At 40.3% G+C, this 20,062-nt stretch overlaps 1 protein-coding gene across 2 annotated transcripts in view; it reads right to left on the minus strand.

Moving 5' to 3' along the window:
• Positions 1-4,910: 4,910 nt before the first annotated feature.
• The window catches only part of rftn1a (raftlin, lipid raft linker 1a), a 58,065-nt gene continuing 42,913 nt past the window's right edge, over positions 4,911-20,062 (minus strand). For both annotated transcript variants that reach the window (XM_007897599.2, XM_042332386.1), the window contains 3 exons: positions 16,972-17,075; positions 10,279-10,360; positions 4,911-5,986 (listed from right to left, as the gene is read on the minus strand). In XM_007897599.2, the coding sequence (XP_007895790.1) occupies positions 5,375-5,986; positions 10,279-10,360; positions 16,972-17,075 (798 nt within the window). In that variant the 3' untranslated portion in view covers positions 4,911-5,374. The remainder of the gene's footprint in view (positions 5,987-10,278; positions 10,361-16,971; positions 17,076-20,062) is intronic.

Genomic DNA, 20,062 nt, shown 5'->3' on the forward strand with positions numbered 1-20,062 from the left:
GTGGAACTCTCAAACCTGGAGATAGGTTTCTGCAAGAATCAGACAACCGGCTGTCAAAAAAACCACACTTCACAATGGTGAAGTTCTTGGAGATATTTTGACATTGCTGACAAGATATAAATTGCCAGTTTTATAATTCTCTTCATGCTTTTCCTAGTTTCTGTAAGCCTTTAACATAGCAGCAGTATTTTGGCCAGATTGTCAGTGAATTCAAACGCAACAAGGATCCCTTTGGATAGGAATCCCAAGATTGATCCTTTGTGATGAAAGAAGTGGCTTATAATGACACTTGGAGATGAATAAAGCCAGATGTGCAGGAATTGTCTTTTTACTCAGTGCATAATTCAAATTATTGTCAATCTCAGCCCTGACTGCTGCCTATACTTAATCTTGGTCCATTCAGACCAAACAGCCTGAATATGGCACTACTGACAAACTGTAGGAAGCAGAATAGCCAGTAATAAGAGATTATATTGCAGTTGCATATTCCTATAGATACATTTAAAAAAATCAGAACATTGAATTTAACAAGTAGGAAGCAAGGAAGGATTGAATGTAGACTATGGAACATACAGACACTCACTCAGGATTCAATGAATAATTCTGAAAGGAGATCAATCCATGACTGCGCATATTATTCTCAAGGCAAAAACTAAAAGAAGTTCTTTGATCAGTTCTTGTAACTTATCCATTAACATGGAAAGGACATATTAAAATGCACTAGTTACAGCCCTCTCTCTCTGGGCTCCTACTCTCTCACACACTGTAAAATTCTGACTGAAGTCCTAGCTTAGTGAGAAAAGAATCTTCAGAACTGATCCACTCCACTATCATCAAAGAAAGGCATGGTATGGGTTGTACAGTATTTCTCTTTATACCGTACAAAAGATCCTATAGAGCATAGACCATGCAAAAGTGACATTGTAAATGCGAAGAAGCCTCTTTGGTGCACACACTTATTTTAAGTATGTTTCGGCCACAAAATATACAGTCAATTCACTTTACAGTGTATTCTGTGAAGTGCTTTGAGACGTCTCGAAGATGTGATAAGGCACCAAATCAAATGCAAGGATTATAATTATTATTATTGTTATTTAACCCTGGAAATGTTTGGGTTTAGATGGATATTATTCAGATGGTCAAACACCAAAATTGTCTGTGTCAGCTTAGCTCAGTTGGTAGCATTCTTGCCTCTGAGTCAGAAGGTTGTGGGTTAAAGCCCCACGTAAGGACTTGGAACTCATATAGTCTAAGCTGATGCTCCAATGCAATGCTGGGGGTATGCTGCATTGTTGGAGGTGCTGTCCTTCGGAGAAGTGAAACCAAAGCCCCTGCATGCCTTTTTAGATGGACAATAAAGATCCCATGGCACTATTATAAAAGAAAGGGAGTTTCCTCCATGTCCTGGCCAGCAATCCCCTAATTAAAAATGGTGATTCACTCCATGGTTGTTGGTGGGCCACTGCTGTGAATAAAAATTGGCTGCTGCATTTGCCTACACAACACACTGCACTTTACAATATATCCTGCAAAGTGCTCTGGGATATCCTTCTGATATGAAAGGTGCTATACCAAATGTAAGGATTTTTGTAAGTGGTGCTTTCAACAGGAACAATCACCTCACTTTCCTTTCATGCTACGAGACTCTGTCCGACATGAAGAGCGCTATATAAGTGCAAGCTGGTGTTGTTGTTTTGCGGTTGTTTTTAATGCCCATTATCATAAGCTACTATCAGTCTTTGTGTTATGTCTTTAACAAGGCAAGCGCTAATCACTAAAAACAGCAACCTTTTTGTTACATCTTCATTTTAGTTAAATACATAACAGAAAGACGATTATTTTTCTGACTGGAAGCAAGTGTTTTTGATCTATATAAATGACCTGGACTTGGGTATAGGGAGTAAAATTTCCAAGTTTGCAGATGATACTAAGCTAGGGAAAGTAGCAAGCAGTGAGGAGGATAGTACCAGACTGCAAATTGACATAGACAGACTGGTAAAATGAGCAGATATATGGCAGATGAAGTTTAATGTGGAGAAATGTGATGTGATGCATTTTGGGAGGAAGAATGAGGAGAGGCAATATAAGCTGATGGTACAATCTTAAAGGGGGTGAAGAGAGAGACCGGGGGTTCATATAGGTAAATCTTTGAAGGTGGCAGGACAGGTAGATAAAGCTGTTAAAAAAGCATACGGGGTACTAGGCTTTATAAATAGGGACATAGAATACAAAATCAGGAAGTTATGATGAACCTTGCACACTGGTTAGGCCTCAGCTAGAGACCGTGTTCAGTTCTGGGCACCACACTTTAGGAAGGATATTAAGGCATTGGAGAGGGTGCAATGGAGATTTACCAGGATGGTACCAGGAATGAGGGATGTCTGTTATTGGGAAAGGCTAGAGAAACTGGGATTATTCTCCTTGGAGCAGAGAAGGTTAAGCGGAGACTGTGGATTAAGACTCTGGATTCTACCTAACAAGCTCTTCTCTGCGTGTGACCTATCCTGACTTATCCACATCTTCTATGCTCATCCTGTGTAGCTGATAAGATAATGTTGGTACTTTACTGAATGACTGAAGCGAGGCATTTGTGCTTTCAGAATTAATGTTCCTGCAATTCACACATGACTGTCGTGTAGGTGGTCCTTGTAGGTGGTGCAATTATACAGACTGCGAAACACAGCTTCTCAAACATTGTCTGGTATATGACCACCCTCTGTCATTATGGGGAAAATATATATCACCAAATTAATGTTGGGTGGACATTGTTATGAACAGAAACAGTTTATTAGAATTTATCCCTGTTTTATGGTGGAACTCACAAAGTGTGCTTCTTTGGACCCAGTAGTATTTTTAAACAAACATGATATGCCACCTTCCTGAAAATGTCTAAACACATCTCTGGGGAATGATTGTACAAACCAGCAGGCGCTCGTCTGCAGGGCATTTTGTGGAAAGCTCCAAAAACAGGGTTTGTCAGATTCCTGTACAATAGGACCTCCAGCACACTTTCATTCTGCAAATCTAGGTCAGAGACATGCCGACAGGCTTAGCTGAGCAAGGATGGGAGATTCCCTACAGGGAATGTATATCAGTATTTCTGTAAGCTCCTCCAAAGGTGAAGAGATATTTGGCTATGATAAAAAGTTTTAAATCGTACTGTTTTATGCACTTCTACCTTTGTGCTGATGAAATTATGCTGCCATTGAAGTTATAATAATAATAATAATGGTGCTTACATTTGATACAGAGCCTTTTCACATCGTTGAGCCCTTCACAGAATACACTGTCAAGTGTAGTAGAGTCACTGTGTGTATTTTAAGAGCATATTTTTAAGTAAAGCCTAAATAGTGGGGTGGAATTTGTGGTATTTCATATTATCTTTCTCGTGATAATTATTACCAATAACAATTAACGTCAACTTACAATTGGAAATTTCTTCCCATTTTGACATTTAGAATCAACGATAATTATCGTAAGGAATGCATTAAGAAATTTACTGTAAATTTCGCCCCAATGTCTATCCTATCCCAATAACAGCTTCTTGCATTGTTAAACCAGATGTAGCATGCTGCAGACAGCAATAATTTTAAGGGTTCAGACAGTCTCATAAAATATATTAAAAAAGTAGTTTAAAGAACTTTTTAACTGTCCTGTAAAACCAAACAATACAGACTTTCATTATTCAAATACTTGTTCTTATTTATAATGTATGTTTTTAAGTGGAAGTTTTATTCTGTCTCCGTTCAGTTGTTATGTCAAAGCTGTCACTGTGCCTCAGGTCCTCAGTATACAATGAGAATGAATTTTTAGGTGAGATTTGTGTAGAATAAATTGTGAAGTCCTGTAACATATTGGTTAGATCACTTGTCTCATAAGCGAGAGGACATGTGTTTGATTCTCGGGCATGGAGAAACCTTAGGAAAGTTTCCTTACTCCGAACGCCTTTATTCACCAGCAGTAAGTAGGATCCCAGTTGTTAAGTCAATTAGCAAATCACTTTTCCAGGGGTAATAATCCCTTCAAAAAANGATATAAATAAAAATAATAATTGTCGCTCAATTCATGACTATTTGTGGGACACTGCTGTGCACAATTGCTGCCATGCTTCACCCACAAAATATACAGTCAATTCACTTCACAGCGTATTCTGTGGAGTGCTTTGAGATGTCTCAAAGACGTGATAAGGTGCTATAGCAAATACAAGGATTATTATTATTATTAGAACCCCAGTTGTGACAACGTGCGCTTATAATGGAAATTTGTATTGTGAAGGGACAATGAGATCAGAAGAACAGGTGAACTTTCAGAAACGTTCCTCAACAACATTACTGCTTATATAAGCATTTTTTAAATGGCAATAAACTTCTGTACAGGATTAAAACACGCTGTGTTACGTTAATACACAAATGTTAAAACCTCTTTAAAGGTCGTATATGATATTTTTGTCCATTGCTCTCTTTGCCTTTCCTGAAGTCGATGAAATGGGGTGGATTACAACAAGTTCTGTAGGAAGTGACAGCTTTTTTAGTACTTTGGCTAAGTGGCCATTTGTCATATATGCATGTCAAAAGGTGACGTTACACACGTCTAAGAGATGTGCCATTCAAGCTTGATCCTGTCTGTACCCAACGTCCACACATTTGCACATTCCAGAAGTCATTGGATTGGGATCAGGAATAAAAATACTAATGGGTTGATTTTCTCAACAACAAGTTGCATTTATATAGTGCTCTTCAAATGGGGTTGCGTCGCCGAGCGCTTATCTCCACCGTATATTAAGATTAGCGCTAAGGCAAAAGCTAAGGATCGATTTTGGGATTGATTATTGATCTGCATTTCCCAGTACCATACTTTACAGCATTTGTGCAAAGTTTATTGTATAAATGCTTCAATTCACTTTTCCCAGATAAAAGAATGCTTTATTTAGAAAAATGAAATCAAACACACATAACCTGGAAAATAATGATTGTTACTGAATTAAACATATTTCATTTTGTATAAAAATGTTACATTTTTGATTGTTACATCAATTCGTCTCATGTGAAAAAAAGCAATAAAAAAATCTCATTTGAATATTTTTACACATTATTAATTCTGTTGTTAAAATGTAACACTAACAATTGTAGCATCAGATAAGAAAAGACATGAACCAGTGGCCTACATCTGTATTAGTTTCTATTGCACAGCAAGCAAAGGGGGTACAAGTTGTTTGACCTCATTCACTATGTCAATAAAGAGTCAATAAGGCTTAAAAAGTTTATCAGAACAGTAAAAAGTATATTACAATCTAGCAGGTAAAAGAATATTCCACAGGATAAAACACGATAAATTTTTATTTTCTTCTGATCTCAGTTATAATCGGAGTTCTGCTTTACTCAGCGCCTGCATTACCACCATCAAACGTTGCTGTTCCATCTTCCTCTTTCTCTGGTACCAACTCAGTTATTTGTGTGCCAGGCAAAGCTGTTTCCCCTGAGGCTTCAGCTGCTGCCTCTTCAGCTGGAGCAATGCCAAGCTCCTGACTGGGGCCTGGGTACGTACCACTCACTGGAGCTGCAATTTCTGCTTGACTGACCTCTTCCTCACATCTGTTACTAGTGTCGTTCCAAAATTTATTCTCAATCTCTTCCCGTTCATCTTTAAGATCCTCTTTTTCCCAAATGTCTTTCATGTCACTGCCTTTATCCAGTGCATTTTCTGAAACGGAGATTTCACCAGCACACCCAGTCGTTTCTGCAGCTTTCTGCCTTTCTGTGTTTTGCACACAGTCAGAGTCTTGCAAAGGCTCAGCTGCTGCAGCACTTTCCTTCTCATCTTCCTCTGCTTTCAAGGGATTTTCATTGTCACCATTCACTTTGCCTTCCACCCCTGCTGTGCTTTGCCCCTGATTTTCTGCCTTGTTTGCGTCAGCCAGTTTGCCATTTTTCAGCTTTGAGCAGTTTTTGCTTTGCTTGCTTGTCTTATCATCTTTTGCCGATTTTTTCTGAAGGCAAGGAAAGAAATCACATCAGTATCCACACACTTTGCAGTTGTTCTTCACAGCTGCACCCATAACTTGTCACCCCAGTTCTATTGTTTTTCCAGGAGGCCAACTTCTCTACCTTCTAGCTTGCAGTTTGCACACAATGCACCTTCCCCTCTGCGTGAGAAGGTTTTGGGTTCAAATCCCATATCAGGGACTTTGAAATTACAGTCTAGGATTGCACTCCAGTGCAGTGTTGGGTGTCATCCTTCAGATGAGCTGTCTGCCTGTTTAGGTGGACGTTAAAGAACCAATGACACTAGTCGAAAAGAGAAGGGATTTTTTTCCCCAATCATGGCCACAAATCCTGCAGTTGAATTAGTCATTCACTTTCTGTGTGTCTGGGGGATGTCACTGCGTAAAATCTGCCTGGCACGTTCATCTACAAAAACACAATCACTTTACTTAACTGTAATTACTGTGAAGTTCATTGACACATTTTGATATGATAAGGCATTAGTTACATCAAATGCAAGGATTATGTAATCCATGCAGTTCAAACCAATCCCATTCAAATGTGTCTAAAGCACCCACAGCATTTCATGCTCAACTTTGCTTTGATAATTCATCAATTTGCAATAGTTTAAGATGCAGAAATACAGAATTGCTTCGCGAGACTACAGTATCTGTTCAAATGAATGGAGCTTATCGTTTGCTAATGATATATTTCTTTGATGTTTCCCTGCAGGAAAGAGGTTTTTTTTTTCTCTTGGTGTTGTAAATAGGGAGTAGAAAAGAGGCTGTATGACTCATGTGGTCCCTATGAGATTTGAATCCATATGAAGTAACATTGGGCCTCTCTGGAGTGGAAAGGATTAAAGTCTGCCACATAGTTCTGAGGTGGTGCTGCGAGGAAAACAATTCTGATGATGGAATTGCTGACAAATCTGTATTGCACATGTACTTCTGCTGTTGCAATATGTGGTTCGCACCTCAGCAAAAGCTGGTTAAAGCAGGAACAAAAAAAAATTGCAATAGTTTCAGAGCATTCTTTTTCTTATTCAAGGATTGTTTAACTACAAGAAGAAAGACACCCCTCCCTCTTGTTTGAGTGGTTTGCTCCCCTCCAGGACAACCATTTTGTTAGACCCTGACACAAGGACTTTTTAATGTTGTAAATTCTATGCCTTACTTTGTGCTGTAAGTTCCTTCCTTGTTAAATAGTGCTGTCTCAGTGTTGATCTTCTGTGGTGGATCTTCTGTGGGTTTCCTCAACTCAAAACATGAACTTTTAATGATCAAGTGGACTACTCCTGAATTCTCCAAGCCAAACACCAAAATTCTGTGTGTTTTGGCCGCAAAGATTCCTTATTAACACAAATTTTGCTTGTTGGAGGGTGGTGTTGGGGGAGGGGGGAGGGTGGTTTGGGGGAGGGGTGGTGTGGGGAAGCAGAGAAGGTGGTTTGGGGGGAGGAGGGGGTGGTGTGTGGGGGTAGGGTGGTGGGGGAGGCGGGAGGCTGGTGTGGGGGAGGGGGGGGCGCAGTGGATGTATAACAAGATTTTAAAATATAAATAAATAGCTTGCTAAAAGCAAATTTCCAGGGCCAGAAAGCAACCCAAAAGGCTAATGGGCTCCTGGGCTTTATAAAAGGGTGTTGGAATATAAAAGCATTGATAACATACAAGCAATTTGATATTTACTTGGAAAGCAAAAATTTGCAAAGCTATGGGAAATAGCAGTGGAGTGGGACTAATTGGAAAGCTCTTTCAAAGAGCAGGCACAGGCACGATGGGCCGAATGGCCTCGTTCTATGCTGTAGAATTGTATGATTCTATAACAAGCAAAGATTTGCACGTTTGAATAGATCGCTGAATGGGCTTCATTCTGAGTATACGCATTACATTGAGGTTATCTACCACTAAACTCCATTCTCCATTCCTTAAGCATCACTAAATTTTCAAAATGATCGAGGAGCACTCTCCTCAAAGCCATTTCTAAATGGTATTAATAACTTACATTTAAGTTAGTTATAGTGATTGGGAGATTGTATTGCAAGATGACTGTATTGGATTTTATTTAAGCCTAGAAAAAATACATCATAATACGTTCTTATGCTATCTTTTCCATTTTCTCTTTTTTGAATATTGTATCATGATCTTAAAGATGATAGCACACTGTTCAAAAAAGAGAGGGGAGTTTCTTTCAGTGGCCAAACAATTGCATAGACAATTATATTATAATAAACCTTTAGATTTGCCAAAGGGCTTAGAAAACTAAGTATCTCAGAGCACTTCATTGATAATTGTTGTACCTCCAGATTTGTAGGAAGCATAGCAGCCAATTTCTGTATTGCAGTGTCCCACAGAGAACCTTGAAGTGAATCACCATATAGGCTGTTTCCACTGGTTGGGGAGTCCAGAACCAGGGAACACAAATTTAAGATACCGACTAGGGGATACAAAAGAGATTTTAAGAGGAACTACTTCACGCAGAGAGTAGTGAGATTGTGGAACTCACTGCTTGCAGCGGTGGTTGAATCAGATGGTGTAAATGCATTCAAGAGGAAGCTATACTTTCACATGAGGGAGAGGGAATAGAAGGGTATGGGAAAGAGTAAGGAATGGGTGAAGACTTGTGTGGAATATAAGCACCAGCATGGACTGGTTGGGCCGAAAGGCCTGTTTCCGTGCTGTACATTCTTTATAAGTACTACTTTGTAAGTGTCAATTCATCCAAGGGTTTGCTGGGCTAGGAAAGTGGAACTCCATCATTCTCTTTTAGAATAATTTAACATTTAAAATATTTTAATATATAAGTATTTAAGAGGAACTTGATGCATACATTAGTGAGAAAGAAAAGGAAGGGTTGGAAGAAGGAATTGAGAGGCATGAAGGCTCATGTGGAGTATAAACATTAGCACAGATTAATTGGCACATTTCTATGCAGTAACGTTTTATGTTTAGTTCTACGAATAACACCATGGGATCTTTAAAGTCCATCTGAACATCCAGACAAATGGGACCTCAGTTTAACGTCTAATCCAAAGGATGGCACCTCTGAAAGTGCAACACTCCCCCAGCATTGCATTGGAGTGTCAGATAAGCCAAATTTGAGTTCACACCCACAACCTTCTGACCCACTGGTGAGAGTGCTACCAACTGAGCCAGGGTGATACTTAACTGAAAACATCAGGGTGTAACTCCAACAATTAGATCAATCTAAAAGGTTAAAGTCATAATTTATCCTTAATCATTAATTGATTTTAGTTGCGTACAGTAGACCTATAGTATAATATTAATAATGTTCCTTTAAACAGCTTTTTATACAAACATGTTACAACAACAACAACAAAATTATATTTATAGAGAGCTTCTCAAGTCGGGAGGATGTCCCAAGGCACTGAAATGTTAATTTAATAATAATATTATTAAATGTTAATAAACAAAATTTTTGTCTCATTAAAAAAAATCAATATTACAACTATTATCCTCAAGGATAATAGTTCACCTCTTAGTCAGAAGCTTGCAGATTCAAGCCACGTTGGAACTTTGAATTCACAATATAAGGTGACACTCCGATACGTTGCTGGAGTATGCCACCTTGTTGCAGATGCAATCTTTCAGATAAAATATTAAATTAAAGTCCTGTCTGCCTCTTCAAGTGGATGTTAAAGATCCCATGGCACGATTTGAAAAAGAGAAGGGAGTTTCTCCCGGTGTCCTGGCCAACAATCCTCCCCAGTATAATTGGTCATTCACTTCATGGCTGTTTGCGGGAAATAGCTGTGCATAAAAATTAGCTGCCTAACAAATAAGCAGTCAATACACCGTATAGTGAATCTTGAATATATCACTGCCAGACTACATATGTTTTCCCACACTCTGGACAATCAAGAAGTCAAGGGAAAAAGTTCATTTCCAGCAATTAAAGGGGCAAGGCCTTCTTGCCACGCCGGAATATTTGTTGACCCTTTATCTATTTGTCAAGATATAGCAAAAAAAATCAAAGCAATAAATATTAGCAGAGTCTGTCCTGGCTCCACTCTGCCTCTACAATAAATAGTCCTCTTGACAGTCACTTGAATAAGATCCTGATTCTAATAAAGGGGAGAAAGGGATTTGCAATTGCTGCAACCTTCATGCTTCAATTAAACTCTAAACTCAACAGGGTTAAACACTAATGTGCTGACCCTGCAGATTTAAAACACACACTTTTAAAGCAGTTTCCCATACAAATTTACTGCTGTGCTGAATTACTGTGAAGCTGCACTTGCTGCCAAGGAAAACAAAAAGAGGAATGTTAGGCCATTTACCTTTGACTCTCTCTTCTTTTCTTTGCGGGGTAATGAGGGTCTCTGAAGAAAAACAATCTGCTTTGTACCAAGGTTCCCTTCGCTGCAAAACACAAATCGCATAAACACTATCATATACAGATATTTCTTTATGAACAGATGGACTCTATTGATTTCATCCAGTCCTATACATTCCTATGACTCTTACATGTCCCTCAGTTCAAGCAACCACAAATGAATAAGAAGCATTTTAAAGGTTCTCTGTCATCACCCAACCCTCTCCTCACACCACTTTTCTGATCTTTTTCGCTTTCCTTTGGCTCATTTGGTGCTCCATTTCAATAGCTTTTCAGTTTTAAAACACTGAACATATCAGCTCCTAAGCAATATTTTTCACTGGCAACAAATGTGATGGCAGACAGACCAAGCCAACTGCATTTTAACCACAGACTCTTTTTGAAGAGAATTGGAAAAGAGCAGCTGACACTGTAAAATTTGTAAGAACTCTGTAACACAACCCCATTTGTGTTCTCATGCCTGTTGTTGGGGAAATGTCAACGTCCTGTGCCTGTGTCAGCTATTCATGCAACTTTTGCAAAGATTTGTGTTAAACCACTGACTTAAGACATCAGTAAATTAATATTCAGTTGAGCAATTTACAAACATTAATCTTAAAATAATCTGTTAGATCATTAACCTATTCAAAATGAATCAACACAGTGCTGGTACATCATCATTTTGCCTACAAAATACAGACACTATACTTCATAGTAAATCCTGTAATGAGTTTTGAGAAATGTTCTCAACCACATCAAATGCAAGGATTATTATTATTATTATCATTTGATCAATATCTTCTAAATCATGCTCATAATAAGTATAACCATTAGCCTCATTGCAGTAAATTGGAGGATTCCAGATGGAATTTATTAAATAAATAATCCTTGCATTTATTAAAATGCCTTTCATGTCAAGAGAATGTCTCAAAGTGCTGCATAGTATACACAGTATTGTAAAGTGTGGAGACTATCCGGGGGCATGTGGCAGCTAAATTGTTCCCTGCACCGTCCCATAAACAGCCATGAAGTAAATGACTAATTTAATTTGGGGGATTATTGGCCAGGACGGGGAGAAACGCCCTTCTCTTTTCAAATATGGGAAGAAACTATGTTTAATTTTCTCCCTCACCATCCAGAGGTATTGAGGCCATTCATCGAGCTCCATACAATTCCCTCAGCTAAAATCAGCTGGCTCAGAGCAGAGTGGGAAACTTGCAACCTTCTGGTCTGCATGACCCAGTGGTCACTGGTACATGCTTTTACCCAGCAGTCCATCAGGGAGACAGGCTTCCCTTCCAGATTTTAACTGACAACATTGCTTATCTGTAATATTTAACACGTGTTACCATGGTATTAAAGATCAATTAAATACCAACATCTATTTTTACATTCACACAAGCAGTAAGCCTTTTGTACTCAGGATAAGAAGAATTTGTCTTTCATTGCACAATATTAGAGCTTTACTAATGAAAATTGAGAGGGGATCTGATACAGATGTTTAAAATCATGCAACGATTCAATGAGGAGGGTGTGAATAGGCTTTTCCACTTGTTCCTCAGTCCATAACAAGGGAATATAAATATAGATCTAAAAGGGAGCTTAGGAGAAACGTCTTCATGGAGAGGGTAATGAGAATGTGGAACTTACTGCTGGAAGCTCTGATTGAAGCGTAAAGCATCAACTAATTAAAGAGGAAACTTCATACTTTGCATACACAAGGAGAGATGAATAGAGGGGTATGGAAGAGGGGAATAAAAGGCTCATGTGGCACTGTGTTAGCCCGAATGGCCCGTTTCCTTGCTGTAACTTTCAAATGTCATTGCATATCAGGTCAAACAGCACTGCAGAGCAATTACTGTCACTAATAGTGACTATTTTTGGAGTGATATATTCCTTCCATTTGTGCTAGGAAGGTCCCACAACAGCCATGGGATGAGCAACCAATTAATTTGAAGGATTGATGAGAAAATCACGTTCCTATTAATGCCGTTGGATCTTCAATGTCCACATGAACAGATAGCCAGGACCTTGGTTTAACTGCTCTTCCAAAGACAGCATCTCCAGTGACACAGCACTCCCCCAGAACTATACTGGAGTGTCAGTGGAGTGGAGTGGAGCCCTATAGCTCAGTGGTTAGAGCACTCGGTTCAATTCCAGGCAGGGCGAAACCTTGGGCAAGTTTCCTTACTCCACACGCCTAATAATAATCCCTCCAAAGCAAAAAACAATAAGAAATTGGTCATTTTCAATCTACGACTGTTTGTGGGACATTGCTGTGCGCAATTGGCTGCCGCGTTCGCCCACAAATATACAGTCAATTCACTTTACAGTGTGTTCTGTGAAGCACTTTGGGACGTCCTCCCGACATGAAAAGCGCTATATCAAATGCAAGGATTATTATTATTATTATTATTATTATTATTATTATTATGAGTGTCTGCGTCGATTGTGAGCAGCAAGTTCTGATATAGGGAATGAATCCACACCTTCTTCTCCAGGGGCAAGAGTTCTATCAATCATGTGAGCCAAGACGACACATTAATTATATGTTAATTATAAGGAATATGAAGGGAAACATGGTTAATTGGAAGAATGGCAAGACAGCTATCTCCTCAGGGATTCACATGACGTCATAAATTAAGCACTGACCCATCATCTAAGATAATGATTTGAAATCACTCTCAAGCATTAATAATTCTTTTTAAATATATGCTCTGGAGAGAAAAAGTTATTTTTTTTATAGTGCCTATAATGTCAGAAATTTTGCTTCACAATAATTGTTAGCATGCACAGTAACTGTTTTTGTAAAAAAAAGAGATAGCCAGTTTAGGCACAGTGGAGTGATCGAGCATTCTGGAGGATTGTTGACCAGGGGACTAAGAGAAATTCTTTCACTACACTGCAGAACCTTGGCATCTTGTGCGACCCTCAATTGTCCTTTAAACCCCACATCCTTGCCATGACCCGCTCTGCCTTTCCCCACCTCCCCAACATTGCCTGGCTCCCTTTAGGTGGCCGAGACCCTCATCCACGCTTTCATTACGTCGAGGGTTGGCTGTGCTGACTCCCTGATCACCAGACTTCCAAAATCTTCCCTCCACAAGCTGCAGATTATTCAGAACTCTGCAGCTTGTGTCCTCTCCTGCACCAGGCTCCATGAGTCTATCACCCCCATCCCCACCTTTCTCTACCTGCTCTCCACCCCCAGAGCAGGGATGGGTAACCCACATGGGCCCTCCCATTACACATGAGTAGAAGTCATACAGACCGCAGATTAGCCATTCCTGCCCCAGAGGATCGAATTTAAAATCCTCATCCTCACTTTTAAAGCCCTTCACGGTCTTGCCCTCCCTACCTCTGCGACCTGCTAAAACCTTACCTATCTGTCCGCTCCCTCCGTTCAGTAGGCACTAGTCTGCTCCATGTTCCCAGCCTTGCACACCCCACCGTCGGTGATCTTCAGCCTTTCTGCCCCGCCCTCTGCAACTCCATCCCACAGTCTCTTCAACTTGCTCCCTCCCTTGCCTCCTTCAAGGCCCGTCTCAAGAACTTCCTCTTTGACCGTGTCTTCGGTCAACTTCCCACCTCTTGTACTCCATCCCTCTTAATACCAAACCCCAGCTCAGGTGCTTCACTATCCAGCGCTGAGGAACATCCTCCTGATGTGAAAGGTGCTATATAAATTAAATTTTTTATTGTTTTTGAATAAAGCCATAGGATTTGAAGAGAAAGATGTTTCAACATCTCATCTGAGGAACCTCTAACAGTGTAGCATTCCTCCAGTATTGCACTTGGAGGAGATCAGTGTAGCTAATGAGCTCAACTCCTAATCCAGTAATCGATCGAACAACCTTCTGATCCAGAGACATGAAAACTGCTGATTGAGCAAAACTGATACAGGAAGTTTATTGGGATTTATTTATTATTATTAATTATTATTATTATTTTAGTTCCGGTCTATTTTCCTTGGAAGTAGGTTTAATTTAACCCACAAAATATACAATCAATTCATTTTAGTATATTCTGTGAGGGACTTTGAGACATCTCGTAGACGTGATAAGGTGCTATATCAAATGCAAGGATAATTATTATAACGGCCATTGCGTTCCATGTTATTAATGGGTCATAATATCTGCACATGTCATAATCACTTTAAGGTTATTGAGTGACATTCACCTCAATTACAACAATAGGATCTATCATACTCAGCATGTTCCCACAGATTTTAATTATTCACTTCCCAATATGCAAATCTCCTTAGCCAATGTTGTAAAATGACTGATTATCGCTAACTTTATCCACTTTGCAAGTGGATCATTTTCTCTGTTTGTCCATACATTTACTAACCTTGACAATGTGAAGTAATAATGCGTTTTTTGTACTGAATGATTAAGCACCCAACAACAACAACTTGCACTTATATAGCACCCTCCACGCATCTCAGAGCGCTTAACAGTGGCGGAGCCTGACTCCAAGCCGGGGGGAGTGGGAAGTGGCTGTAAGCACTGTCGAACAGGAAAGTCTTCAGGCGGGACTTGAAAGGGGGGAGAGAGGGGACAAGGCGGAGAGATTGAGGGAGAGTGTTCCAGAGTTTTGGGGCCTCTTTCAAGACCCATCTCAAGACCCTCCTCTTCGATTGTGCTTTCGATCACCCTGCTTCCCCTCCCTGCCCTCCATCCTCCCCGATCCCGATCCCCAGCTTGGGTCCGAAACTCTGTCTGTCCAGCACCTTGGGACGTCCTCCCATCGTGAAAGGCGCTATACAAATGTAATTTTATTGTTGTTGTTGTAGTGGCTGAAAGCACGACGTCTGATGGTGGGGCAGAGGGTGCGAGGGATGACCAGGTGCCAGTCGAGCAGCGGCACCAGGTGGTGGATTCGGGAGTGAGGAGTTCAGAGAGGTAGGGAGGTGCCAGGGAGTGAATGGATTTGAACACGAGAGTGAAGATCTTGAAGTCGATCCGTTCGGCGATGGGGAGCCAGAGGAGCCTGGGCCAGAACTGGTAGATGTGGGTATGGAGTTTGGTCTGGGTCAGTATGCGGGCAGCAGAGTTCTGACTGAGCTGGAGCTTGTGAATGCTGGAGCTGGGGAGACCAGCGAGGAGTGCGTTGGAGTAATCCAAGCGGGAGGTGACAAATGCATGCACAAGGGTTTCGGCTGCATTTGGGGTAAGGTACAGTTTGACGCGAGCAATGTGATGGAGGTGGAAGAAGGCGGTCCTGGTCAGGGACCCCATATGCGGGAAGAAGGACAGTTGGGGGACAAACCGGACACTTAGGTTGCGCACTGGTTTGGTGAGTCTGAGGGAGAGCCCAAGGAGGTTGAGGAGTTTAGATCCGCAGGAGTGAAGACGTTGACGGGAGCCAAGGCGTATGGCTCCCGTCTTGTCCACATTCAGCTGCAGGAAGTTTACACTTATCCAGGCCTTGATGTCTGCCAGACAAGCTGATAGAACATCAGCGGACCTGGAGTTGGTACTGGAGGAGGCAAAGTAGATTTGTGTGTCATCCGCAAACATGTGGAAGTTTACCCGGTGTCTGCGGATGACATCACCCAGAGGGAGCATATAGATAAGGAAGTCCTACTGTACGCTCACACCGCCAAGGTTGGTAAATTCACGAAGTATCACTAAACTAAATGTCTTCAAATGTTTTGAAATGTCTCCTCTTACTCCACTCCTGCACCCGTCCCTTCCACTCAGCTAACAGGCTTGCTGCATGTCCTCCGCTATATCCATGCCATTATTAGTGGCCAAGCCTTCAGTTCTATGTCCTAACCCTGGAATTACCTCCCTCTACCATTTTTTCTTGCCCTCTCTTTCTGTCTTGAAGTCTTGCCTCAAATCCTACCTGTTTGAACATGCCTATGGCCAGCTCCCTCTCCCTTGCTCAGTGTCCCCATCCCCATGAGGTGTTCCCAGACGTTACCCCATGTGAACTTGCGCTATAGAAATGCAAGCTGTTGTTTATTTAGTTCTCTTGACATTATGACTCAGATAGCCAATTATTATCTTCACTGCAGTGAAAGATGCTACTAATACAATGCTGGGGTATAACATCTTTCCTGTTATCTTTTCTTGTATACTTTTGCGTGAGATAACAGATAACACAGGAACTGTGAATACCAGAGTGTAGCATATCTTCCTGAGTTACAGCAGATGTTGCTGCATTGGAGGAAAGCTGAAGAGGTAAAAGGAAATGGCATATCTTTCAACGAGCCAAAGCAATCTACAGTACTTCTGCTGTTTCAGCTTTGTTCCTTAAACCTGAACTTTGACTAAAGAACAGAGACTGAGTACAGTATCCTAAACCTATGCAGGAGAGTCATTAACATCTATCATATGCTGATGTGTTTTTGTTGTACCTTTAGGACGGGATTCCCATTATCAAGACAAAAGAATAAAATTGGTTGCACATTTCATTAGTTGGTTGTGGAACAATGCTGCGCACAAATTAGCTGCTGCGATTCCTTACAAAATACACAGGCACTACACTTTGCAGGTAAATCCTGTGCTTTGAGATGTCTTGACATTGTGATAAGGCACTACGTCAACTGAGCTAGTATTCCATGAAGTAGTAAGAAACAGAGCATTTTAACAGCAGGCTGCCTCAATTTAGTAAACTGCTTGAGTCCCGCTCAAAATGCCATCCATACCTGTCTCTCTTTACAATGGGAGTAGGAAGCACGCAGGTTAACCGCCAGCCGTAGATAGCTAAAGAGTTCAGCAAAGGAACATAATCTGTTTTCACCTCCACTCCCTGCAGAGAAAAAAAAAGAGGCTGTGAATTTTAGCCGGATTAATTTCTGTTATTAATGACAATGCTAGTTTTGTACTTAGATAACTATTGGCATTAGTTTACATTTCTTAGTTATCTGAGAATCATTCTCGCAACAGTTTATAGTGCTTACCGGCTGTTATTAAGTTAACTTTGGTAAGAGCTGAGTGGCACTGTGCCATGCAGCTGTGGAACGCAAATACAATCCCACATTTTACTGAGTTGCTGATCTGTAACATATGTTCCGACGAAGAGTTTTACTCAGAACCTTAATCTATCTATCTCTATCAGATGCTGAATTTGTTGCTGCTTATTTTGTACCTTTATCAAAATATAATACTAGTTCAGGATACTTTCGAATTACGTTAGCCATAAATATTACATTATACTACAAAGTTGAACATGGAACAAGGGGAAAAGGAGACTGTGTTATTTCAAACAATGGGATCTGGTGATACTGTTCAGATCAGTCTGGCTGCACAGTACTTTATACATAGTTTACTTTGATCACAGTGGGAAGGAATGTTTTACAGGTCACATTATGCATTTGTCTTATCTTAGTTTTGACAATTCATACAAAGCTTATCCAAAAGAGTGAAGTTTATTGCCATTGAAAGAACTGAGGTAGATTCTCCACTTATCATTAACAATCTGTTCTCCAGCCTGTTCGACCTGTCTTGGAGAAGTTTCATTAGGGTAAGATTTTAAATCACATGTAATTTTGGGAACAAATACGCAGGATTACACCAATGTAAAAAATATAGTTGAATCCTTCTTATATAATCCAGATGTAGAGTCTTGAATCGCCTGGGGCTCATGCAAAAACAACGTAGTGAGAGTTGAGACAAATGAAACGGGATGTTTGGTTGAAGTGTCCATAGAGTGTTGTGCATTTTACCACAGGAAAGCAGAGAATATTATAACCTACATACACTAGCACAGTTCCTGAGATTTATACCCCTGTGAGTGTGTTTATGGCTGTGCATGTGCCAATAATATCAAGTATCAACTTCATTTTACTACTTGAGAAGTGTCACTGCAAAAGAGCATATTAGTTTACACTGAATGAGTAATTTCAAAATGTTCTTTGAGAATTTGCATAGGTGTGATATCAAGCACTGGAATGTAATGTGCTATATGAGTGCTCGAAATGTGCTTGAACAGTGAAGGGAGTTTCTCCCGGTGTCCTGGCCAACAATCACCCAAATAAAATTGGTCATTCACTTCATGGCTGTTTGTAGGACATTGCTTTGCACAAATTGGCTTTTGCCAAACATTTGCCCACAAATCACATAGTTACTCCACTTTACAGTACATCCTGTGAAGTGTTTTGATACACCCTACTTATGTGAAAGGCACTATTCCAAATGTAAGGATGATGCTAATAATGATGATTATGAGGATGATTAATATTATCACCATAGTGATAATTTAAGGAGTTAGATAAGCTGCTCAAAAAATATTTTTTTCTCGGTCTGATCAGTACTTTTTTGCCACACTGAACGTGTAAGAGACCATTGCTTGATTTGATTACTATTGTATTGGATTTGATTAATATTGTATTGTCTCAGCCCTATTAGACACAGAATTTGTCATTCGTCAAATCAGTAAACTTTTAAATAACAAAATAAAAATCTTCGGATTGTTTACTAGTCTGAAAAATAGATCAAAAACAATCATTTTATCAGTCAATCTTTAAGTGTCCAACAGGATGTGACAGTTACAGAGATATCTGCTCTGTGGCCTCAAACCATCAGTAATACAACCATCAGTATTATCACTATTATCAAATTATCAGTAATACAACCACATTAAATGGTTGAAATATTAAAATGTTGAAATAAAATGAGTCTCAATCCATGACAAGCACACCATCTCTTCACGATTGTCACCCCTTCCCCCTACAGCCTCCACCAATCCCTCCCTCCAAACTTTCAACCCTGTCTCTCCCTCTTCTCTCTCCTCCATCATCTCCCGAATGAAGCCCACCACATGCTCCCTTGCCCCCATCCCCACACCTCTCCTGACCTCCCAGCTTCACCTCCTTGCCCCCCTGCTAACAGACATCATTAGCCTCTCTTTGTCCACTGATACAGTTCCCATCCGCTTCAAAACAGCTGTCATTATCCCCTCTTCAAGATACCTTCCAACCCATCTCTGTTCCCTAACTATCATGCCATCTCCAACACCCTTTCTTCTCCAAGGTATTGGAATAATTTATTACTTCCCAGTATCACTCTTTCCTCTCCCTGCATTCTATACATCAATCCAGCTTCCATATTGCCCACAGTACCAAGACTGAGTGGAGGGAGCAGGCAGTTTGGGTTTTCCGTTGCCGGTTGAGTCTTCAGCAGTCAGTTTTCCATCACCTTGGCTTTCATACTTCCCGAATCCAACCCCCAGTTCGGGTGGAAACCTCAACTGTCCAGCACCTTTGGATGTCCTCCTGACAACCAAAGGCGCTGGACGTTATATATAGACATTATATAAATGCAATTTGTTGTTGTAGATCTAGAATGATGCTTTCTTTTTATCGATTAAACCCTAAGCTTGTACTTAAGATATCTAAAATAGAGCATCCCCTTTTACCAAATAACTTTTTCCCTACAAAAGTTAGTTCTTTCATTGTTGGTTTAAATCTTATTTTCTGGCGCTCCATAACAGACAAACCTAAAAATTACTATCCCTTAAAAATATAAGGTTAGATGTGATACCAATAAAAACCCACTTAATGACTATTATACAGACATAGAAACATTCAGAATACGATTCAGCTGCAGTTTTTGCAGTCAGATTTCTGTAGCACAGCTCTCCACTTTGCACAATAACCCTCCGGTTTCTGTTTGTGATTATTCTCCTTTTGATTCTGTATCGCTGCAGTTGTAGCATCCCTCTATGTGGTTCTAATCCCTCTGCCTGACACTGCACTTAACAAGTACCATATACCGCACAGAGTAACAAACATTCAT

The sequence above is a fragment of the Callorhinchus milii genome, unplaced genomic scaffold (assembly GCF_018977255.1).
Source record: "Callorhinchus milii isolate IMCB2004 unplaced genomic scaffold, IMCB_Cmil_1.0 Scaffold2, whole genome shotgun sequence".
Classification (NCBI taxonomy): Eukaryota; Metazoa; Chordata; class Chondrichthyes; order Chimaeriformes; family Callorhinchidae; genus Callorhinchus; species Callorhinchus milii.